Here is a 25,940-nt window from a genome sequence, read left to right as displayed (position 1 = left end):
TTTAGGAGCTTTTGTATTTCTTTAAGGCAAATGAGGCGTGTTAGTGGTTATTTGTAATTCTTTTTTGTTCAGTGGATTTCCTGTTATGCAAAAATGTAAAGCTTTTCTCACTGTTCTTCCAAACTTTTGTTTTCCTGTCTTGATAGTTTTGTACATCTGTGTCTGCTTTATAACCTGTGGCTAAGATGTAGTTGCCCAGTACATCTGGCTTTATCTTCATGGATGCCTGACAGCTTGCTGTAAACTGCAAGTTAGAACTCTCTTGCTTTTTTGTTTCCAGACCTTCAAGAAGTGAACAACTTTCTTTAACAGCTTTTCTGAATGGACATGAGGGTACTGAAGATCTGTCTAAAAAATTCAGCATGTCATGCTTGTGTACTTCATTTGTCCAGTAATTGTTTTACTCATTTGTTACCGTAACAAAAAATTACAGGACAAGAGGAGCTTTGTAGAACATAAGGCTTGCACTTGGACAACATGTATGCGTATGTGTGCACTGCATAAAGTGTAATGTTTCTATATGGGGCACAGGCAAAATCCCATCAGCCTGCGTCCTGTTCAAGCTGCACAAAGTTGAATACTCATGTGCCCGTGTTTTACAGCTTATTTTTCACTTCAGTAGGCAGGCGGGGTGGGGACAGGCGGGCAGAAGCTCGTCAGTCTTGTGAGACTGGATATTTACTCTCTACTTTCTACCACCCTAGGAATCTAGGATTATTAATAGTAGTCTTTTAAAAACATCTGAGATAGATAGGCAGAGCTCAGGATCTGTGTTTTATCGCTAGTATTAGTAAGATGTTGTCTAGTTTCCAATGAATTGACAGGTCAGTATGTTGCCAATAATGTAGTTTAATCTTTTTAGGTACAGAAAGTGGATTAAATAACCTTCTTAGCACCATTTTTCATTAATTGATTCATATCTGTAGTGAAATCTCTTTGCATAGCATTTTTATCTGGAAAAAATTGTGGAAAATGTACTAAGGGAAAATGTGGTTTATTAACATTTCACAGGAAGTGTGATGTGTATCCTACAGTACCAAGAAAATGCTACATAATGAAAAGAGATGTCAGAAAAATAGGAAGACAGCAATATTTATGTATTGCCAGTAAGTGAAGCTGTATGACCTTTATATTTTTGTTAGCAGAGGACATAATTTGCAAAGATCTACCTGAAGATAGGAAAGATATGGCAGATGAAGAAGTAAGTGAAGATTGTGAACACATAAGCGATATGCCAAAGGAATCCAAAACCCTAACAGAGGTTTTGCTTTACATACTTCTGATATTAAAAGGAGCATACTATGGGTAGCTCGCTAACAAAAGCCATGTTTCTGTTAATATTTATAAACTATGCTACTAAAATACTTTACAGAGCAAAGTTGTCTACATAGTGGCAATATCAGAATATAGAGGATTATGGAGAGAAAACAACAATACCTGTTAACTGGAGAAAATAAACTGAAAAACAAGGGGATTTTTCTCTACTGATTTGCAGTTGCAGAAATTTTAGGTGTGATTTGTTTTTTTTAAAAAAAAGTAGACAAAAAATTAGACATAAATGTAATCTTTAAGTTTGTTGTATATATTATACTGTCAGTGGTTTTGAACAGTGCTTCATTTATGTTGGACTTTTCCTTTTATAACCTGTATTTGTACTGGGATGTTTTTACATGTTTTATATGGTTTTTTTTCAACTCTCCTTTCTACCATATTTTAATGCTTTCAATGTTCACAAAAGGAAAAAGCTTTAACCTTAGATAAGAATTAATTAGATTAAGGTAAGAGCGTGATTGTAGTAAACTGCAGTTTAAAATGGGATTCACTAGGTTCTTTCTGGATAAAACTCTTAATTTATCACACACCTTGGTTTGTTTTTTTTTTTTTTTTAATTACTGTGCATAAAATACTGCATTGATTTTAAAATAACTCGGACTTACTTGCAGGTGTTTATAATCCATGCCAAGGACTTGATTTTATGCCTATAAAAATGTCTGCAGTTTTCCTGCTTGAAATGGAGAATGATCTCCCATAACATTAGACCATTGCCATCAGTCTTTGTCAGAAATTCTGATCCCTTCCGATACTGATATCACTATTATGTAGTATACTACGTTGTGGGTTTTTTTAACTAAGATTTTTTTCACCAAAACATTCTCATAATAAATATTTTTTAATATGGATGTAGAAGTTCTAGTCTGTTCTGTTACTATTTTCAGACAGTTAGCTTGATAATATCCTTTACTGACATTTCTCCCATTTTTAAGTCCTCTTGTATCTGTTCAGATCCAGAATGCAAGTGTGTGCTCTTCGGACGTTGGTGGCCAAAGTCCTTTGGTCTCCTACTATCTTAAGATGTGAAATAGATAATGCTATGTCATATTCCTTGACTTGCAGGACTAATTGTACTGAAGCTTACAAACAACCATATCCTTTTTGACTCCCAACCTGGATTGTGTTTAAAAAACTTTCCTCAATACTTTTTGCCAAGATGGTTTAAACCAGCTGGGGCGGGGAAGAGAAGAATGCATTACTAAAGTCTCACCCATTTATTTTGTTTCCTTTTTCTGCTATGATCCACAATAGCTGGGACAGTTTTCCCTTTTCTAGACTGAGACAGACCACAGTAATGCAGACAATCTCAGCAAGTGGGTTGCTTAAAAGAGAGAAACTTAGAAATACAGAAAAAAAGATTTGATTGGTCCTTCATCTTGTTATCCTTTAACCTAACATATGATTTAAAATGTCTTAAGTGAGACTGCACTTCAGCTTGGTTACTTTATTTTATTTCTGTTAGATTTTTGGGGAATAAGGCTGAATGCGAAATGTAAATCAAACCTCACAAAATGTAATGAAACTCCTATTGTATCTGGATTCTAGCTTTATATATTGACTTGGTTCTGTTATGGCCCTCAACTATACTCTTTGGATCCAAACATCTATAAATCTTGAGGAAGTTTGGAGTCTTTCTGAATTTGGACATATTTCTGTCTGGCATGTATCCTTCCAAATGTAGAGAGCATTCATCTGTTGTGTAGTACAGATATTCAGAGCCCTTTGTGTTTATATCTTAAACTAAGGGGTTTCGGAAGCAAAGATTTCATAATTAATACTGTTCTTTTCCTGAGGTATATAAAATTGTTCTAACTAGACTGTTTTTGGAGGATTTAATGAAGAATTACTTGAGTTCCCCTGAAACATTTTCTGATGGGAATTCTTAGAATTTTGATCTTCTGTATATTGAAGTGTTTGCACCCAACACATTAAAGAAAAACTAGTTTGCCACTGCTTTTCAGTGTAGAGTATTCAGCATAGGGAAGTCACAGCTTGCTTATAAAGAATACTGCCAAATCTCAGCAGCTTTTGTTATAACAGGGCAACTCTTATTGAGTGTATTTAGGTGTCAGATTCTGTGTTATAGTAGTTTAACTTCACTGGCTTCAACAAATTTCGCAACATCATATAGAAGAGTGGAAAACTCCCTTTCCCCCCCCCCCCCCCAACTTTCAGTGTGGTATTTTTATATTTGTCGTATTGTTTTTGTGAACTTTACAAGGAAAAACTGTAAAACTTGTTATTAGGCTGACTAATGGGATAAAAAGAAAATTTTAGACTTCTTGTGAAACCGATTATGTTTTTCTCAGCAGATTTTAGGTGACTGTTCACATTATGAGCAGAATTCTGTCTAAAAATAAGTTGTGTCCACTTCTTTATGGGTTTATTGAGAACAGAAATTTCCACACCATTCTCCCTTTAATGTGACCACAATGGGCGGTCGTAATTTGTCCATTTATATAAAAAGAATAAATTAGGAAATTAGCCACCATAAACTGTTAGTATATCCACGTTTGCTGACATGTTTATTGTAATTTGCAATATGCATGATGTTGATTTTCAAAAACGTTCCATTTTCTTTTTTGAGAGTATGAATTATAAATTCATAAATCACAGAAAGCAGGACTGTAATAAAACTTAAAAGTTGGAAACACTACGTAGCATTCATCTATGTCATCCTCAAAAAACCAGGATGTCGAAATTTTTCATAGTTTGATTAAAAGCCTAAAACCTTCTATTCATTTTACAGCTAAACCAGAGCAAGACGGATGGTTTTTCATGCATTTATGTAGTGAGCAAAAGGCAGCTAATGAACACGTCAGGAAATGCCTAGAGAAAACCTAAAAATGGGCAAATAACTAAATTTCAATGCACCACTCAGAACATTTCAACATTACACAGCACAGAATCTCAGAAAATAAACGCATAACTTTGTCTAAAGACTTAAAGGATTTTTATTTTTTTTTTTTTTTAGTGGTATGTATTTCAAAGGAAAGGAACTTATCTCCACAAAACACATCTAGGAATTAAAGATGGCCCCTAATGAACAGACAAAGGGAGTAAAAAGGGAGAAGCCTCTGCAGCCATAAAAGTAGAGTTCAAAATATCATCCCTCTTACAAAATATTTCCTGAAAATAGGCTTGTGGAGCACAAAAGTCAATTCTGGAAACTCTAGAACTATGAAAGCAAGTCCAGTAGTCGGCACTTTCAAAAATAAATAAAACCATCAGGCAACAACTGTATGCTAATTGCATTTAAGAAATAAGAGACCACCTACATAGAAATAAAATAAATCTCATTAGTGGAGCTAAAGCAGATAGTTAAGATTCAGACTCTGTTAACCCAGCCCCTTAGGCTCGCTTGAAAGCGCTTACAAAGTCACTGACATTTTCTTAGTGATGGAACAGAAGTATAAAATGTGCACCAACATCTCAAGGCCCTTAACTCAAGTGTGCTGTTGTAGTTGATGTGCGTTTCTTGGCATGGTTGTGCCCTCACTTTCAGAGGATCTGACCAGATTTTTCTTGCTGAATGAGCACAGCTAAGACAGGGAGAAAGAAGGTCACCAAAAGCAGGTTGTGTGCAAGAGACTGCTAGTTTAGTATAATACTAAGAAATCCCACAAATCATTACATTTTTCTGTCAATAAAATCTTATTCATTTAACCATTTACTTTGTTTTACCAAAAATCAGCTTTGTGAAGGCAAACCCCTGGAATCTCATAATCAAGAAAGTTAAATATTTTATGAATTTCAGACAAGACAATAAATTCTGGAGTTTTTCAACAACAATAGCGAGAGGCCTGTAAGTCTGTCTCTTGAAGCAGCTTACACTAGCCATGCTATTCCCTCTAGAGGAAGTACTGAAAATCATTTGCAACAGTGCCCCCCTCTCTCCCCATTGGCCATCATCAGGTTATAGATCTTCAGAAACAAAAGCTGCCCAGGCCTCCTCTCACTCTCTCAAATGGTCTTCTGAAAAGAAAAAAAACAAAAAACCTCAAGGCTTTTGAAAGCTCATCATCTGTTCTGCTGCTGATATAGTTGGATTTGCTGTAGAAACAATTGCACAGGAATGTAACTGGATTATTCTTAGGGTCAAGGCTTGACCATAACTAACTTTAAAAACAGCACAATAGGTATTTTTCCCTTGATCTTTAACCCTTTGTCCCCAAATTTTTTCATTCATAGTTGGCTTTCCATTCAGTTTGGCTCTGATTAAGTTTGTGATTCAGCTGTGGAGCTTTAACTTTATCCAACCGAAGTTCTGTAAATCCTTGCTAGACTCTTTTGGTTCTGATTTTTAGCTCCTGTTTTCTGTTAGACTTTTTAATTCAGCTATGAAAGTCAGAGCTTTATGTTTCTAACATAAAATTAGGTTCAGACCTTCATAAAAAATTATTATTCGTGCAGCTGCTATTGCTGCTTAAAAGTGGCTCACTGAATTCTTCCTCAAGGATAGGGTCTTCTGGTAAAACTGTTGTCTTAATTCTTCTCTAGACAGAAGCCTGGACCTGAAGGAAACAGTTACAAGAAAGGATATTCACTGGGAGAAAGTCAATAGAAAACTCTTCAGCATTTAATCAGAACAATTTAATTCTGTTGATAATTGATCAATAGAAACACAAGTAAAAAGTCCCGCTCAAAGTCAGAACAGCTTAGCCAACAAAAATAAATATATATATTTGTCACATGAGGGACAGAGAAGAAACCAGAAAATGTAGAACAACATGAATAAACCCCTCCATTATATGAAATCTGGCAAAAAATAAGGCCTTTAATAATAATCCTCAGGAACTGCTGTAAGTTTCATACAAACCTGATTCAGTGTCCCTTGAAAAATTAATTTGGATTTAAAAGAAAAAAATCAAACCACACATCTGGCTTGATCATTGGCTAATAGAACATATTTTTATTCCCACCCCAAATCACACACAGCTTGTCTGGAAAGAAGACAGCTGCTTGGGCACTAGTGTGTTTCAGTTCGAAGTACATCTAATCTTTATTGAGTTATTTGAGCCTCATGTGCCAAGTGCAGAAAGGCATGCTTTTGTGGGGAGAGGATTTTTTTTTTTTTCCCTTTTAATATTAATGTGTAATTTTGGCCAACAAAGTAGTGCTTAGTAGACAATAGCAATTCTCTAAATGCATTAGACTTAAAATCCAATAAGTATACCAAATGCTTTTGTATAAATCCTCATCCAGTTTGTTGCTTCTGCAGGAACCACTGCTGTTGGAAATCAATCTCCAACGTTTTATTGATCAATTAATTCTGCAAGCTCCTTAGTGTCTTCTCATCTGGTGAGCTTCAACATTTTTTACTCCTCTACAGATTTTCCATTAGTAAGTCTTACACATATGATGAATTTGGCATGAGTGCCTGAACTACATGTGAGATTTTGGGCATGTCAGTTTTATGTGCAAACTCTCACTACATGTTATCCTACCGAGTGAACTGTTTGCTAGGGAGCATGGGCTGGGGTAAATCCACATTCTGATGAACTCAGTGACCAAATCTGCAGAGTCTTCAGGGGCTCCAGAAAATGTTCATCTACAGGTTTCACTGGCAAAACAATCATAGCTGACCCGAGGGAAAAAAAAAATCTGCCCAGGAGACAGCAGTTCCCAATATATCAATTACAGCTTGGTCCTACTACCTTAGTTAGACTGAGTATTGCAGTCCCACTGAAGTCTGAGAGATTACAGAGGAGGTTAGGTACTATCCACCGTCAGCACTGTGGCAGATTCTGTCTCCTAGTAAATATGGTGCTGTTATTGGAGGCTCTGATGTGGTATCTTGCAGAATCTCGTAGTTAATTACTTTTAACACAAGTCCAAAAGCAGAGGGTGGAGTATAAGAGATAAGATCAAGTACAGAATTAATCTTTTGTCTCTATTTTATGGGATATTGAATCTCAGAAGAGCGTTCAGTGAAAAAGCTGGCTCAACTGAAGAGCTGAGGTAGGACAGATGTGACAGCAATATTGCTTGGCAGCGCTTTCTCTGCCAGTCCTGTGCGCTGGGAAAATCTGTCAAACAACGCTATATCACAGGGAGCAATTTTCAGTTACAGTTTTACGTTCCCCATTGTACTCCTTTCTGCATTGAGAACAGGTCTCTTATCAATACCGAGCCTTCCATCTCAAAGTTAGCATTTAAAATATAATTTAAAATGCTGCATGATTCACAGGTTTCGTGACGTTAAGCCTTACCAGTCTGGTTTTCATGCTATTGTTACTTTGCAGTATAAATCCTTCTATAGAGTTCATTTTTCTTGATGAAGCATATAATGGCAAGAATCAGAAAGCACTACTTCCATCCTGCCCATAACAGCTATGACTTGCAAAGTATATTTTTTTAGAACAAGATAGCTCTTGTGAATGTTGTTCTGGGTGTATCTTTAACTATATCTGATTGGGATTTAGCACACAAATAAACTTCATAGTTAGCTGAAAATACAAATCTTTCACTTGACTGAAACTGTAGCGCAGCAGTTGCTCCAACATATCAAGATGTTATAAAGAGACACATGGACTCAGAGAGGAATTTCAGAAGGATTATACTGAGTAAGTACACAGCAGTTACTAAAATAAAAGTTGGCATTCAGATCATATTAACTAGAAACCAATATTCCCGAAGATGTTATATAAGTAAGTACTATATATTAGGTTGCCATAGGTACGTGTCTGTGTGTGTATGTGTGCTGTGTCCAAGAGAGCAAATGTCAAATATACAGTCATGATCCCGTCCCATCAAGTGAATGGTAAAATTACTCTCATTCTATTCGGAGCATGAGCATGTTCCTACGTACAAGATACACAGTCAGCAAATACAGTGATGAAGATGTACATGTCAATGGGATTAAGATAATACAGAGCATTAATGTGGCACCAGGCAACGTTGCTGCACTTAGATGTCTACAGCGTCTCCATTCCAAATCCTTTTTGGAAGGGTTCAGAACCCATTTACTGCGCAGTAAGATTAAACTCATGATTGAATGAATTACAGTCAGACATTATAATAAGCTAAAAATCACACTCCACTGATAATCATAGCTCGTGCTAACAGGATGCAGCACCTCTGCGTATATTCTGACATTTAATTTTGTTAGTTTTCTAAATATAGGTATATGTGTGTGGGGGTGTGTATATATATACCGATTAGCATTATTTTAGCTACAGAAGAGATTTTGAAAACATAGTCAGAAAAAGCTATTAAAAATACAGATCTGGAAAGACTTGCTTAGGAAATATGCTTCGGAGTCGCTGCTTTATACACAGAAATTTTCATCCAAACCAAAATCTTTTTGCTTTATTGTTAGAAATACTACTGCTATCCTTGCTGCTTACCTTACACGTTGTTGGTATATCATTCTCATGCTCTGATTATGGGGTTTTTTTACCATTACGTAGAAAAATGTCTTCAAAGGTTTAAAAAGCAAACAAAAAACCCCAAAACACAGATTCAATTTTTTTGTTTAAAAAGAAATATTTACTTCCTATTGGTAGTCAGTAAATAAAAATGCGCAAGCGCCATTTTTATGTATATAGTCTGAATACCATAGGTTTTTCAAAGAAAGTTATGTCCCAATTTTATTTGCAGATTTCAGCAAAAGTATGGGAAAGACATTGAAGCATAAAAAAGGAAAGAAATTAATCAGAAGTTTAGAACGTTCAGTTTTATTCTTTTATACTGTGCCAGTTTTCTGTTTTCCTTTTCTTTGTTTATGAGAGTATCATTTATAAGATTCATCGACAGAAAAGTTTTGAAATGTACTGCAGCCCAAAAACTTGCCTGCATGTTTTTGGTAAGATTCCATGACTTTGTGTGTCATGCTCAACTTAAAAAGGAGAAGGAGGAAAAAAAACCCTAATATATTTTTATTTTGCTCATACACTGATTAGTGCTTCCATGAATCCAGCTGAACTACAGTTCAAGGCAAATATTAATGAAAGGATTGGTACGTACTGTGTTGTACTCCATTTTTATGACAGGATAAGAAACAGGAACTTGCTGAATTAAACGGAGGATTATATTTAATAAGGCAATTGGTAACAAAGCCATGGCATTATTTCCTTTAAAATCTCTAAGGTTATCTTGGAGATTCTTGAAGGTATTTACCTACTGTTGTTTGATTTTTAGAGTCTTATGTTTACAGGTTTAGTTGAATGTACAGCATGTCTGCCATACATTACAAATGGGTTACAAGATATTCAATTTCCATAGATAGTAATAGTGAATGTTTTGAGATTAAACCTTTCTATAATTCTGCCTCTTGTTCTTAACTGTCCCCCTTATCCCTTGCTTTCCCCTTCTCAAATGCATCCTTTTAACTGTCCTCCCTCCAAATCCTGTCTTTTCATCTCTCCCCATCATGCCCAGATCCTGTCCTTTTCCTCTCGAGTACTTGATTTGCTTGATCTACAGCACTCTCTGTTCCACTTTTCCTGGTTGTCAGAAAACAGAAACCTCCTCTAGTGATAGTATTACCATTATATGTCCCCTCTGAGGTTCCTGAAAAGATCTGGCAGTTTGCGTTGGCTGTTGTTCATCTGCTGTGTTCAAATTTGGCAGAGTCCTCTCGCAGAATTAGTAGCCTGTAAGAATTTGTTTTTGGCCTGAATTAGCATGGGTAATGTACAGAGGATCTCTTCTGAGAGATCTCTAATTTGACGCAGACTTCTGGACATTAACTTGAGCTTGGCATCACAAAAATGTGCACAGGGACAAATCTTGCTATGTCTTTTATGCTGCAGGGGTTATGAAGCTAGCAAAACCTCTCTTGCGTTTTCATTGTAGATACCGGAGAAGTGGAAGTTTGTGTGCTGTGAGAGAGAGGGCACAGGAACCTAACTTTCCACTTGGAAGCAGGGTTGGGACATCTTTGGGGTATCTTCATGTACAGTCACCTTTCTGCAATCACAATCGTTTCTCCTGGTGAGGAGGTGGGTTATGAACTGCGGCGCTGTACTGCCGATGCATTGCAGTTACAACCTTGAGATTGTCAGGAATGCAAAGTGGGAGTGAGATAGGAGTTTGTCAATATGTCAATGACATTTACTCTTGGTCTTACCTATTTACTTTTGCTTAATACAACTGAGTGAATTATCTCCTTTATTATTATTCCTTATAGATTTTAATTGCGTTTTTACCTGGTCAATGGATTACATTTAATTCTTTGTAACAGTTTTGCATAGAAATGCAAATGCTCTACCTTGTAGAAGCACAGCTAGGATTCAACAATTAGAATATGGTGTTTGGATAACTCAAAACCAAACTTTGCTTCATTATTTGTTCGTTCATTTAGGGAAGTATGTTGTCATATTGTACAGCTCACAGATAGCATTCATTTTTGTTGAAACTTTCACAACAAGTCACCCTTGCACAAAGATACATAAGAAGCATAGCTAGAAGGAAAGTTTTCCTGCTTAACATAATGTATTCCTAATATTTTACTCGGCCTGCAGGTGCTCCTCCAATATCATCATTAATTACAACAGTAATAATCCTATTTGAGGAGAGTATAAAACTTCTAATGTTTAGCAAGGTCCTTCCAATTTTCTGAATGCTTCAGTTTAATCTTCCGTTTTCGCAGGACACTCTAAACAAAGTAATATCCAGCACCTGAAGAGAATAAGCACCGAACAGCCCTGCAAACATTGCAAGGCTCCTACCCTACAATGAAATAGCTCATTGCTCCCCCGGTCTTACTTTTATGACAGTAAACAGGAAAGAAGAGAGATCCACTGTAACAAAGTATCATCTTTATTTCAATTTCAGTTTTCCTTGTCAATAGGTTTTTGTAAATCAATGTTTATACTGAAAGATATTTTTAGTACGGAAAAAACCCCTTTATAATCAAAGAGTTTTCTTTTAATCACTTCTTCAGAAGTATATTTTGATAATAGCAACTGCTCATTACAATAAAAACGAGAAAAGGCATTCATTTACTGTGGCATGGGAAGTACTGCCAGTTCTAAATGCCCTACATAGTTTCTTTAAAATTTTTACGTTCTTTAGGCCTCAACAAAAACCAAAGCTCCTCTTCCAGGTTTGGTAGCAAACAGACTATTATTCTCTAATGCTAACCTTTGGACATCGGTTTGGTAATAAGTTTTTTTTACACTTTTTAGGAAAGTGTTCAGCTTGTCAGTAGGCACCATTGACACAGTGCAGCCACCCCATCCAGCTCCAGTCAGACGTGACCCACTGGCCCCAAATTGCCTAAAACAAAATAACAGAAAAAAATCATGTAAAATAAACCAAAAAGGGGTAATTTGTCATACATAAAATTCCTATAGAAAACTAGTGAATACTTTACTCAAAACACATCTATGTCATCTGATTCTTCTGAAGTTCACCTGGTTGTATGCAACATTACAGCAATTTGCAGTTACCGTTTTGGACAAAAAAAAAATGCTGACGCTTTACACTGCAATGTAGTCACTTCTGTCAATTCCAAAAGTCACCTTCTTTTATAACGCTTCAGCATCAGCTGTTTTAAGGATCACAGCATAGCTGAGACGAAGAAAGCAGGAGAGGAAAGGAACTGTGTTAGCAACATTCATAAGACATCAGAAGTGAAAACAGAAATACATGACAAAAATAACAAAAGAGGGTTCATAAACTAATTGCACAGGATGCAGGCATGCAAGCCATTTTCTAATGTGGCAAAGACAAATAGCTCTATTCTTCCAGGACAGATCTAAAACATGCTGAAGTTTCACAGGCTTCTGCAGGACTGCTGAGCGTGCCAGTCAAGAAAAGGAGAGTTCAGAAACTCTTAAAAAGTCATACGGAGTCACTGCACTCAAACATCTGTTTATGCTGAATGGACAGAGTTGGGTATCTCTCTTTAGAGGGACCTCATGAACTTAACAGATTTACAGCAGCAGAGGTAAAATAAGAATTTAGTCCCCGAAGAAAAAAAAGCTCTTATAAGGAGGGTGAATAGAAAGAACAATGACAAATAAACGACGTCCAAAATATAAACCATTCCCAGCCTCAAGATACCGGCCTGCCAGAAATGTCCTACAGCAAATCCCATGCCATTACTCTGCAAGATTCAGACGCCATCTCATTAGAATTTAGTAGAATTATTTTCGTTAGTTTGCTTACCTGTGTTCCTGATGTTTACTTAGATTCAGAAAAAGTAGGAAAATACCATGTAATAAATTTCTTTGGGGCTTTTCTAACCTAGTCAGAACAGGATGATTTAGAAATCTCATTTGAAATCTTATTCTCATGAGAGATCTCATCTGATTTGCAAACAAATACTTTTGATATGTTTCCAATAGCCATGCACGGAGAGATTTACCAGTCCTAGAATGTGTTTGAGGGAGAGACGGCATCATGTGAATAACATTGGAAAATGACAGCTCATTCTGAGTAGGCTGTGGTAATTTTTCATATGTGCATTTTATGTTAAATGAATCTGGTATACTGCTGGGTTAGTAGAGGTTTAGGTCATATTTCAAGCAAGTACTTACATATGTGTTTGATTCTAAACATGCTTACGTCTCTTCTTGAACAGAAACACTTTCTTCAGCGTGTCTGTGTGGTGCCACCCTTCATATTGACTCGATTTTATGTTCATTCTTTATTTCCTGTTGGTGTTTTTTTATTATTATTATTCCTGTAAGCCACTCATTCTCTGATGCAATTTTTGTAGTTTCTGGTCCATGGAGCAACCTCCTAAAATGAGCAGGATCCAATGCAGTCTCAATTGCAATCAATAGGGAAATTCCCATCGACTTCATAAGGCCCAATACGCTTTTCAGAGTCTGCTAAATCAGCTGTCTGTACGCATTTGGTCTGTTACCTCAGTCAGAACTTTGTATTTCAGATGGTGTCTGGCTTTTATTTTGGTAGGCAACTGAAATCCCTTCAGAATTGTTCTGAACCTTTTATTGATTTCATAATTCTCTGTGGTTATGCTCATGCCTCATTTTTACTGAGTCATTTTAAAATACTTAGTTAAAATAAAGTATAATGTAGACAGAAAATATGCCTGTTTCAGAGCTGAAGTCACTGTGTTTCAAAATACTGTGGCTAACAGTTTCAAATGTGGTGATATGATTACACACTTGGGGCTTAATGCTGAGGAACTTGGCGTTTTGATGGGCAGTGCTGTAACGTCTGAAAACTAGGTACCTGATATTAGACGAGTTCAGAAGTGAGCACCTAATTCCGCACCTACTGGAGATGCGGTGCGTGGGAGGTATCTAGATCAAACATGAGAAAGTTAACTTTGGAACAGGTCTGAAACTGTCTTTTTTCGAGTCTTAATCAGTTCAGTCCTAAGCTAGATTCCTCTGCTAAAGTGGGATTCATAGCCAGACTCTCTCTTCTTGTGCACTGGCATCCAAATCAGGCATTTATGAAGAGGAGTGTGAGCAGACAATAATCTTGTGGATGGAGCGCTCACCCACACAGCGGGCAACATGGATTTAACACGTGGGAAAGTACCCTGTGCACCACCTGGGCTATGCTGCAGCTCTGAGGACAAGTAATAGAGGGAGAGACGGAGCACACAAGAAAGATAATGTATCTGTAGTCCAGTGTTAGGGAAGCTCAGCTCCCAGTCCCAGGTTCTGGCCTTTGCTTCTTGAAGAGTTTATATATCTTGTTCCAGTATTCACTGGATAAAAAGAGAATTATCTTATGAGGAAGGGTGTGTGTGTAAATGAGAGTAAAACCATGAGTACTGCAGCAAAGGAAAGAGGAATAAAAACCGAAGTCCCATAGTTTGGTATATGGAAGCGATAGGGAAGACACTGCAGTACCTCATTTTAAAAATAATTGTGCTGTAAGAGGTGAAAAAATCAGAGCAATATTGTTAATTCGAAATACTCAAAATTATGAACCAGCTATTTGGAAAGCATGGAGTTAACATGAGATTTAAATATATAAATGGGGAGGGGGGTATTACACTTATTCTGTTTTGTAGCTTAGTGTGCATTTGGGTAGCATCTTTAAGCCCTTCTGGCTCTGAAAGAGCTGCGAACTTCTTTTTGTAGGGTGGTTTTTTGTTTGTTTTGTTGAATTTTCAAATTGTGCCATGACTCCAGGCTTTGCAGCTTTACGAAAATCATCAGCGGTAAGAGTCTTGATAAAATGCAGAGTTGTCTCGGCTACCATAATGCACCTGGATGTAATGTAAAAACTGTATCTTTTCAAAGTGTCAGAGAGGATTCAGCTATTTTCAACTGCAAGGGGCACAGCTGGTCACACAAAAAGTATCAGGATTTACACCACCAAAAGATGGAGAATAAGAGAATGAAAGTAAGTTATTTGCAACACTCAAGGATTCTGAGAGATTTTCAAAAGTACCCAACGAATTCAGGAGCTCAGATCCAATTTTTTTGTTCCTTAATTTTTTAGCGAATCTTCCGTGTTACTTACTTTAAAGGACTAACAGGTAAACCGGCTATTAACAGCATGAGATAGGTTAGAGAAAGTACAAGTCTTCTGTCTTTGCAAAGAGAGAAAAAAACAACTGACCAACTAGTGGTTACAGTTTTCAGCACTACAAACCACAGCAAGTATGGATCCCTTTCTTTCTTGGCAGCAGTTGTACAGTAAAACATAAAGATCTAGGCAAAACAGAAAACATCTGGATATGCAGATTACTCTTCACAGTTTAAACCTTGTAAGGAGAGAGCAGCAGTAGACTCGGGCAATTCTGTGGAATGTATTTTTGGAAAGGCTTTTTAAAGTTACAGGGCAGCTGTGTATCATTGTAAGTAAAGAATGTAATTTATGTACTTCCTGGCCATTTCTATAATCACATCAGCCAAGTTTTCCTAGAGTGACTAGTGATTTTATGTCCCTTAGTTTTTTAATGTACAACTTGAGAAAAGTGAAGACTTTTTTCCAATAGTTTCCAAAAATTAGATGCTGGCTTAAGCTGCATTCGTCTAGAATAGCTATACGCTTTTAGAAATCTAATCACAAAATCAGAAAAACATTACAGAATATCAGACTTCTAGAGAAGAAAGATACATTTCTTAGGAAATACTCTTGATGGGACAAGACTGTAAAGAATAACGAACAAATAATTTACTTGTTTCTGTGCAATGAATGTAATAAAAAACCCCCAGATTAAATAATTTTAACATACCAATTAAAAATCGTTTCACACGAATGACACTCCACTGTGGTGCTTAGCTATGCTCATTATACTAGCTGTGGGCTCTTCTGCTGGTAAGTTAGAAATCCAGGCACACACATCACTTTTTTTTCCTTCACTATTTATATTTTGGTCCCTGGAACTGAAATGCTCTGATTAATTTTAATTTAATTTACTAAAATCCTCTGCGTACTCCTTTCCTTTGGGTTCTGTGGCCGTGTCTATGCTACTGCCTGCAAGTCAGTGTCACGATACCCAAGCTAGCTCAGAGAGCAGCAGCTGTCTAGCCGTGAAAGCACAGAGCTCAGCATAAATGAGAAACAGAATTTCCATCCCCATGCTGAGCTTCATGCTCCAAGAGACTGTTGCTAGCATCCATGCTAGCTTATTTAAATGTAGCACAGGTAACTCCATGCTGTAGTGCAGATCTTATCAGTTCATACCTACTTGTTTTCCCCTACTTGAAACAGGATAGTTTTCTCCCAGGCCCTATCAGTATGATTCAAGCCGGATACCCTAAGTGAAGACACTTAAAATGGCGAGTCACTTTTGCAAAGTTCAGTCATCAGATGCTACTGACTGAGGCATCAACATTGGGTAGTTACTGCACCTAAAAATAATGCAGATATTAAGTTTTAAGGCTTTTCCTCTGTCAGTGGTGTCACAGAACGGGCAGTGCTGATACCTTGCACTGGATCAACACTTTGTAGCCCAAGATTTCTGATAATTCAGTAGAGCATAGTTTCTGTCTTCAGCTGACTCTGGAGAGAGGCTCCCTTCTCACACACAGATCAGCAGTTCCCTTTGAGTAGCTGGGATAACCATGGTGGAATTGCCCCACGGAGTGACTGTCGTAGCTTATTCTATTATGTGATCGTTACATGATACAATAAACTGAACATAGCCTGTGAGTTACGTACTGGATTGGCTCCCAAGAGAAGGAACAAAAATTGTATTGCTAAATTACTATCAGACTGTCCAATGGCTATCAGGGCTTCTCTGTGTTTTATCACAAAACAGCATGTGTATCCCATATGCAAAATAATCTGTGCATGTCCAAAAGTCTTCTGTTCAGTTTTTAAGTTTGTAGTTTTCTGGCTCAGAGGCCATTCCATCTTGTCTGCAAAAGAAATCAGACTAACCTAAAGAATCATCTGTGTCATACTCTATCCATTTACAAACCTGGTAAGTGGGTATTACAACTTACAAAATCCGCATGAGTATAGAAGTAAGAAAGCATATGGCAAATTGCATGTTTGTAAGATTCGTATTTTCATTATAAGCCAGACTAATTTCTTAGTTCAAAACAAACAAAAAAAAAGCCAGTTGCTGGTAAAGACATATTTTTGTAACTTTCCACTTTTAGGTGGTAAGGTATTCTTTTTTTTTTTTTAGCTTCAAATTGAAACAGTTTCTGCTTTCTTCAAGACTGAAAGATACAGAAAGAGGATGGGATATTTGCTTCTAAAAGACAGTGAAACATTTCTTGACCTCAGGCCTGCAAACACGTATGGCACCCTACATTCCCCTTCTGGCAAGGCAGTAATGCTCTGGCTTAGGGCAGAGTTTCCCAAACTAAGCACACCCTTCTCCAGGGAGAAGTAGGAACCATAACAGATGAGCAGAACTATGAAGGTGGCATCACCAGGAGCCATGATGAAGTGAATGAGGGAAGCAGCTGGGAGAAGGTGGCTGGGACAGAGGCAGGGATGGAGTAATGGTGGGAAAGCTCAGGTGGGCAGCTGTTTATTCCCCCAAGCCACTGTTAAAATGATCACCAACCACTGGATTCCTTCTATAGGCACTGAATTTAGATCAAAGTTAGCATAACATGTCTGTCCCATGACTAAATGTGCCAGAAAAATGGAAATTAAGAGGGACTGAAATGTGTACATCCTTTCATGCTGGTCCTGTGCTATGGATGAAATAGTATGTAGCATGTGAGTACTAAGTATTCGTTTTTACTTTCTGTATTAACACATGGTTCTACCAGATCTCATCATCCACTGTAGCAGAGTTATGAAAATAACAGCCTGCTACACACAACAACCTGTGATTTCCAGCTCACTTCATGCCATTTCTCAAACTCAGTTTATTCTGGCTAGAGGATATGAAACTGGGGAGGAACAGAGGGAGAAGAGAAGGGACAAAATGACACTCAGGAAATGTGTTTTGGAGTTGAGAGGGCTTGTTTTATCGCGGCCAAACTGAGTTAGGGAACCCAGCTAAAAGAATGAGGCTGGGGCAGAGATGGAGACTGAATAATGTGGGGAAAGCTCAGACACACAATGCAGAGAGGAGAAGCAGAGTGTTAGCCATTGTAACAGTGAACACACTCATCTTTTAAACGGTGAAACGCTGTCCAACCTATCTGATACCCTAGACAACATTTTTTTTAAATTGAAAAAAATGCAATAGCATTTCACAATATACCATTATGATTTCAAGGCAACCTAAGAATGTAGAACAGCTTGCTTATGCCCTGGAATTCCCATGGCGGCAGTTCTGAAATGGTTAAGAAATACACAAAAAGTAACCGAGTTCACATGGAACAACTAAGATGATGTTTTAAGAAAACCAGTTATGACTACTTCTACAACTTAAAAAAAGAATAGCCAACAGTCTAACGTAACACTTGTGATGATGAGTCAGTCCAAAAGCAAAGTCTGTAATAAAGCCATAAACTGCAGCTTTCATCTGAAAGTATTACACAGATGTCAGCAGGGAAACAATTGACCATGTAATGTCCCTGCAGGAGATTAATTTTGTAATAAGAGACAAGAATACTTTCATTTTAAAATTGCAATAGCCAACGATGTCATATTTTCTCATCAATTCAAACAATATTCTCAACAGGCGATTACTCTTCCTTGTGGTCAAAACTTACAGGCAGATGTCTACCAGCCGATCCAGTTCAGGACAGCTGCATTCATACATTTCCCTGCAGCTGATATAGCTCTGGTTCATTAATTCTCCCAGCAGCTGGATTGCATTGGCAGGTGCTTCATTGCATATCTTCTTAAATTCCAGCACTCTGGCAGCTTCACTATACACATGCTTTGCACGCTGGTATAACTTAAAGGTGGAAACTAAATGAAATGAAAATATTAAGTACTACAGTTATCCATTAATATTCACTACAAAAGGAACATACAAAAACATGGTAGAACTATATTTTTTTAGTAATTCATATTTTATATTAGAACTCTCTAGGCTAAGCGTCTTCTGCAAAAGCTCAGCTGTATCTTCTTTAAAAGCCCTAATGAAATAGTATTTTGAGTTCATCAAAACACAATGCACAAATTTTTTTTCATGTTGAGAACTTCATGCACATGCTCTGGTTATTTGGTGTCACTGAACAGACCCAATCTCTCCTTTTACTTTGCAGAGGCAAGCCACAAGTTCAAGAGTTCGCAGCGACACGCATTAGGGCATTAATCTAAAGCTCTCAGGCTTTCAAATACCAGCAAAACTGAGTCATGAGAACGCCAGAAAGGTACCCAGTGCCCTGCAGGCAGCTGTCGGCCAGCACCTGCTGACCAGGGCGTTGTGTGTGACTGCTGCAGGCCAAACCTGCATCAATTATGTAACTGTGCGGATGGACCTTTTCTTGAAAAACACAACCACCAAAGCACAAAAAGCCACCAACCCCTTTTTTTTATTTTTTTTTTTTTTTGAAACTGAGATTAACAAAAACGCTATTATCCATATTTCCTGGTGCATAGGTAAGGAAGCCCTCTCAAATATTTTCACAATGGTGCAGGCTCACCCTGACTGTAAATAATACTAGATTAAAGGTACAGTGAAGAGCACAGGTGCTTTCAGTTTGGTTTTCAGGGTTTATTTTTGGTGTGTGTTACCAGCCGGAGTGTCAGTGCTGCCTGCGTGGATGTGAAGAGATGTCAAGCCTAGACAGGTATTGACCTACTAAGATCAAAGGCTAGTGCAAGGATTTTGGCTAAAATCTTTCTATTGTGCAATGAAAAAGCAGTTCCTCTGGGAAGGGTGGGGGGGGTGCCCAAACCTGTGTGGCCGTCGGGATAGAGACCTCCACCAAGCCTGAACAGCGGGGCATAAAAAAGAAGGGGATGGCTGTGGTTAAAGGCTCCTCAAGCTACTCCTATTTACAGGAGGGTTTGGTTTGCAACTAATATCTGAGAATTGATCTGCCTTTCCCACGTTCGTGTTGTAGTTCATTGTTTTTCTCTCCATAGTTCTGTTTGCTTTAATACCATGGCCGCTATTGAGGAAGTACTGTTCACCAGAAGCATGCGTGACATAACTGAAATTATAATTAAATGGGTTTACTTGAGCTGTTTGGGTGGTAAAGATTAGATAAGTGGACTTTATTCTCTATGTGGAGCGCCTACTGCAGTATGTTTCCTTATTTCATCACAACTCAAGCACACTCTTTTTATAGCACCTCAGCACATCCCTCATTTTCTTTCTACATGTAAATTCTCTTTTAGAGCAAGGTCTCTCTCCTCATTTCAGCTTCTGGTCTCTCTTGCTTTCTAAAATGGCCGATGAAACACTCGAGTAGAGGTAAAAGGAGAGGAGAGACAAGCCCTGTATTCAAAACAGAACTCGCTATCTCACCCAGACACATGGTGTTCCTGCTTGGCTGTTCTGTGGAGACAGCCAAGTTCTGGAACCACTTCTGATGATTTCAGCAATCTACATTTGCAAGTATATGCAGAAATCTTCCTTGAAAGACTGGAAATAAAATTGTGTCCAGTATTAAGTCTCTCGTATGTACACTCCAGATTGCAACCCTTACAGACTAAAACTTCATCAGCACCTGTATAATCCCTTTTTATTTCTCCAGAGTAAGTGTAAATCACAACTGTAAATACTGAAAATACAGTGCTGAGAGAGACACAAGTAGTCTAAAATGATAGAGAAACATTGAACATAGCAGTGTTCTGCTACTGCTGGTGATATTGCTTCTGGTGATATTTATTTTGTAATTCAATACAGCCTGCTACTGACAAACCCTGTGTTGCTGTCTTTTGCACAGGCCTTCTGAATGCACTTCAAACGAGGACAGAAATGAGAAAATGGAGTGCCCCCAGAAACATCACCTTGAGAGTGATCACACAGGACGAGCATAGTTTGGTTTCCCATTTAGAGGTGTGTTTTACCCCACTGTATTTTGTTGCTGCTGGAGTTACTTGCACCGTGTTTTGCAGAGCGATGCCTCAGTATTTTTGAATGTTGAAGAAAGGCGGCTTGGCCTATTTTTAAGGATGGTTTCTCTTTAAATATTCTCTTCTTAAAAGCTATTGTTTTAGAGCAAGGAGATTTCTAAATGTGCATTCGTTTAGGGAATATCTAAAGTTGCGTGAGAGATTGCCATAGCTCACACTCTCTTGTAAATCACCATTGAACAGTAGTAACCCAAAGAATGAACTGAAAACATGTCTGGTTTCAATTGTAAGGCAACAGACTTGCCAAAGGCTGTGATTGATTCGGAGACCACCCTTTGGTAGAGCAATGCTCTACTGGCCAGATTACCTTAAAAATCTCTGGGGTTGCGTTGTGCTCGTCATGTTATGAATTGGCAGCCAGAATGGGCGCTCCAGCTACTGGCTGCCAGCCAAACGATCTGAGCTGTGTCCTTGACAGCATTCGCTCCCAGGAGAGCCACTCCGTGTAGGGGAAAATTTCCTACCTTGACACTGGCTTTCTCTCGATGCAAAAGCAATCCTTTCGGGCAGTTCTCAAGTGAGAAAGAGCCACTGTACGTTATTTTCAGACTCCTTTGTGGACGTTTACCGAATTAGTATTGGTTAAAGGCTGGTATCATTACATTAGCTATTGGCTGGTTACAGGCAGCATTTTATTTCAGAAAATTACGTTTGTGTTTAAAAAATTTTTTTTATAGTTTGCCTTTCCTCTCTGGCAGTGTACCGTTCAGGTAAAATTATCTTCAGGACAGCAAACACCTCTGTACTCTGTAAGTCCTATTCTAAAATAATGAAACGATTCACATATTTTTGGCTTTCAACACCCAATGCCTCTGGTAATAGAGAAACCCTCAGGTATCTCTTCTGTTTGAATGGGTAGTCCAACTAACCATCTCTATATAATAAAAGACAGCAGAGCACACATGATATTTCCAAAAATTACATCTATATTGGAATCTCCTTGCTACATCACAGCCTGTATATTACCTCCACATACATAAAATCTGAATTAATAGGACAAGCCAAAGAGCTATGGAGGCTGTGATTTTAGAAGAGTGCAGAAACTGATTCGAATCTGCATGCTTCATGCAGCCACATTTTTTACAATTAAAAAGGACTGATTTCCTAAGCCATACTCTGTCACGGTTAAAAGAAACAAAACCAAAGTGCGCACGACTGATTAGTTTATATCTGAGCTAGGGCTGGAGTGCTCTGAAAGAGGAAAAACTGAAGCCCTCAAAGTAAACCTTCGGTGTTGCACAGGACTGGGCTATATGGTCTTACCCTCTGTGGTGCTCAAAGGAGAGCAAAAAAGCAGGGTTTAGAGAACTAATGCCCGATTCTTAAAAGCATGTGGATCCTTAAATCTGCTATAGTGTATGGAAATTAGGTACTTAATCTGACTGAAAATGTAAATATACTTTCCTAATCCAGTAAACTATAAAGGCCTGGTTTCTCCTGCTTAAATTTATTTTCAAATTAGGGGTATAGGTACCTTCAGCTCCATCTTCTGTCAGTGAAAAGGGCAGGTTAGGGAACCGTTTATCCCACCCGAAACCCGGATTGCCCTGTGGTACCCATTGCTCTGGTGACTAGAGAGGAACCTAAAACCTCTGGTGCAATAAAACTAGCTGGCTGCCACGCTGACCTCAGAGTAATTGTCTAGGGCATGTCTCAAGTAACGGGCAATATCCAGTCCAGGTGCTCTGCTTGTTTAAAATGACGTAGCGCCATTTTGACTGATGGAGATTTGTATCGGCTGAGGATCTGGTCTCTGACCAGAATCATGCTCTCAAAAACTGTTCTTTGAAAATCACTACACATTCCCTCTCTGCCACGTTCTGCGTAGCTCGCTGCCGTGCAGGAATGAACTGTCTGATTTTAGACCTAGACACACTCACACGATCAGAATCTCAGGGTCTCTTTTGTCCCCTTCTGAAAAGACAGTATGGAGACTGTGATTTATTTTGTATGGTATCAGCTGCACACAGAAAAAGTTTCTTGTAGACTCAAGTGAGGGTGAGCGATACCTTTTATGGATTGAAACAGATACAGATCAGAAGAAACTAAAGTAAACCTGAAAAGTCAAAATGAGACCAAAGAAAACTTTAAGGAGGACAATGAATCCTATACCTGGGTCTGCTCTTAGTGACATTTTATCACTAAGTTTTTAACACATTTCACCTGTATTCAGCCTGCTATTGGAGCAGCTAATCCACCTTCCAGGTCATAGCCTCACTAACTGTGGTTCTGAAGTTTCAAAGAGGACACAGTAAATCTTCTACAAGGAACCTCCTCCACTGTGAACTGCTTTGTATGACCAGTCCTTATCTATTTTTCAGAGAATGTCAGCAACTCTTGCTGACCCTTTGTGGATTCTCTGCACCCTAGCGTTCTCCTCTGCAGAGGATTTCTGTAATGTCATCCATGAACAGGTAGATTCAATTCACTTACAAACCACCAAATGCCCTTGAAAGAAATGGTGACAGTTTCCAGTGCACTAATAGCTCGCACTGCAGCAAGAACCTTCCAAGTTGTTAAGACACAGCAGACTAACATTAATGCAAGTTTGTCCAAAATCCATATAAAATCTCTTAAAAACAAACAAAAGTCCTGGGCTATTAGTCCCAAGTAACTGTGGGTTAATTAAATATAACAGAAATGTTTACTGTGGGTTTTCAACTGTATGGTCATATTTTTAATTTTAGCTTTACAAAAATTGTGCAAACCTGTCCACTCCATTTACAGGGATTATTTTTTTCTTTGTAATTGAACATTGTGGCTTCTCAGCAACTCATATTATTTGTTACAGCTTCAACTTCAGCAGATTCCTTTCTTTAGAGGCTTCCTGTACAATTCTATCTGACCTTTAGCTAAAGACCAACCTCTTCGGGCTATATATTTTTTTCTAGTTGCTTTGGCAGCTTCTTAAGATATGTTTCATTGCAGATTAATGAGCTACACATGGCTGATGAGACTGTTAGAAATTTACAACAGGAAAAACTCACCGACGCGAAATCATGTAGGGGACAGTTTCTACCACCATTACTCATGTGGAATAGTACCCTTCTCTGTTAGGCATCCTGCTGATTGAACATGATGAGGGTGAAGGTTTCTGGCTCATAATGTATATAAGAAAATGCTGCCAGATGGCTTTAATTTGAGCCAGATTGTGAACCCCCTACTCGAAGTGGGGAACAGTTACTCTACTGGGACTGCTCAAGTAACTGTTTGCAATCTGGCTTTCTGAAAATAAACCAGGGGACGAGTCATTGCTAGATTCAGTGACGCATTTAGTAGACACCTGCTTCGAGATTATGATAACTACTGGTTTAAAGTGGTTCTTCCTCCAGAGGAATGCTAGCTTTAGCAAGGCTTTTGCAACTAACCTAGACCATTCAGTGTCTGTGCCTAACCTGTGGCACACTCCAAAGGCCTGCATCCTCCAGGTAGCTGTATGGCATCTTCCTGGAGCAGCCACCTCTCTGGGGCTCATCCCAAGTAAACCACGTTTTTGTGGAAGGGGATGGTATGTTCCCAAATTTCTCCATGACATGGATCAGGCTGAGGCTGGAGTAGGCACCTGGACCCTCGACCTGGGAAATGCTCTTAGGTCTACCAGTTTGGAGGTAACTTCTGTCCATGTCAGGCAAGGGCACTCTACAAATGCACACGACTAAGCTTTATGTATCCCAGAGCAGCCTGACAGAACATCTGAGAGTCCACCTTCACGTACGCCTGTCTGTGCAAATGAAGTTGAAACTGTTCCTGCACTGAGATCACCATTAATACAAATTACTTGGCAGTGGGAACGAAAGGCTATTCAAGCACCACTCATTGAAGCTACGGCACAGATTCAGAAGTCTCCTTCCAGGGGACAAACAGGAGGGCAGTTAAACGACCAAATCCACACAGCAAATGGATGCCTGCTCCTCCCATGGCGATTTCATTCCCAGGTTTAAATGTCAAAATTAGATTACAATTTTATACATGAAAAGGAAAAATGGGTTTAAAAATATCTCATTTAAGAAGGAAAAAAACATTTCATGGTTAAAGGAATACACTGTTTTACAGGAGAATATCCTTTTGTGGTGAAGCTTATAAATATTTAATGTCCCACAATCACCACACACTAAATGTTCTGTGAAGCACTCAAGTCCAAGCCAAAATTATGGCACAGGGCACCTTAGAAAGTAATAAATATTATTTTTTCTAGAGATGTTCAGAAGCCACAAGTGCAATCCGTGTGTAAACATTTGCAAGGGACATTTAAATTCCGGGTTTTGAGTTGGCCAAGGAACAACTGCAAGAAGTTTAGAGAGGCTTTATGCACCGTCTGTACTTCTCCAAACCTGGGGAACAAGTAGGCTGTACAGTGGGGAACTGCAGAAATCCTTGAGGACCTGCCTGTACAAGGGATGCAAAGTTGCTGTGTGCTTCCAGACCCGGCCTGGGACTTGCCCAAAGCCTGTCCACACCATTTTTCTTTGGGATGTGGAGTTTTTATCTGGTCAGCCTTATACATTTATAAAACTTTATGTAAGTATACAGTACCATCACTGGAGGAGTAGAGGAGGGGAAGCTAGACTTAAGGCTAAAATAATATTTACATAGCACTTTCAGATCCTTAAACGTGAGATACAATGCCAGTATAAAATATTATTTGTAACTACCACTGGGTTTTGATAAATACAAAAAATTAAAACTACTGACAGTTTATATTCAGCCACAAAGAAAACTCAGAATCCAGTAAATGATCTAAACAGTAATTCTCATGCAAATAATCTACCCTTAGCATTATAATACTTTATCAGAAAAGTTGATAAAATGTGCACAAAGGAAGAAAGATACCCTAAATGTTATGGCTCTTTCTTCATGTTGAACAAAGAAGTTCAACATTCTGAAATTCTCTGCAGAGATTACTTATTTGTCGGTATGTTTTCTTTCACATGAGGAAGCCAGGCATTGTCATTAAAATATAGTGGGAAAGTAGAGGGGAAATAAGAAAAATACTTTTGTCAAACAGCCTCTGGTTTTCCAAAGCCAACATAAAATGTAATTTGTTTAGTGTGTAACAAAAACAAACAGTGGATTTAGATTCCTTCTTTCTGTGTCTGTCTTGTTTCTTCTTTGCATATAGTTTTACAGAAATCTGTTATTTAATTTTATATTGTACATGCAAAGAGGCTTTCAGCATAACCCATTTTAATTGGTCTTATCAAATGAAATCACGGTCATGCAAGTTTAAGAGATTCTGTTCGGCAAACATCTGCAAACGCTGCTCAGAG

The 25,940-nt window shown here is 38.3% G+C and overlaps 1 protein-coding gene across 2 annotated transcripts in view; it reads right to left on the bottom strand.

Moving 5' to 3' along the window:
• Positions 1-11,087: 11,087 nt before the first annotated feature.
• The window catches only part of GALK2 (galactokinase 2), a 50,181-nt gene continuing 35,328 nt past the window's right edge, over positions 11,088-25,940 (bottom strand). For both annotated transcript variants that reach the window (XM_050903632.1, XM_050903633.1), the window contains exons 9-10: positions 18,351-18,552; positions 11,088-11,556 (exon numbers count right to left, since the gene is read on the bottom strand). In XM_050903632.1, the coding sequence (XP_050759589.1) occupies positions 11,349-11,556; positions 18,351-18,552 (410 nt within the window). In that variant the 3' untranslated portion in view covers positions 11,088-11,348. The remainder of the gene's footprint in view (positions 11,557-18,350; positions 18,553-25,940) is intronic.

The sequence above is a fragment of the Gymnogyps californianus genome, chromosome 11 (genome assembly GCF_018139145.2).
Source record: "Gymnogyps californianus isolate 813 chromosome 11, ASM1813914v2, whole genome shotgun sequence".
NCBI lineage: Eukaryota > Metazoa > Chordata > Aves > Accipitriformes > Cathartidae > Gymnogyps > Gymnogyps californianus.
This window is presented reverse-complemented; position numbering and strand designations above follow the sequence as displayed.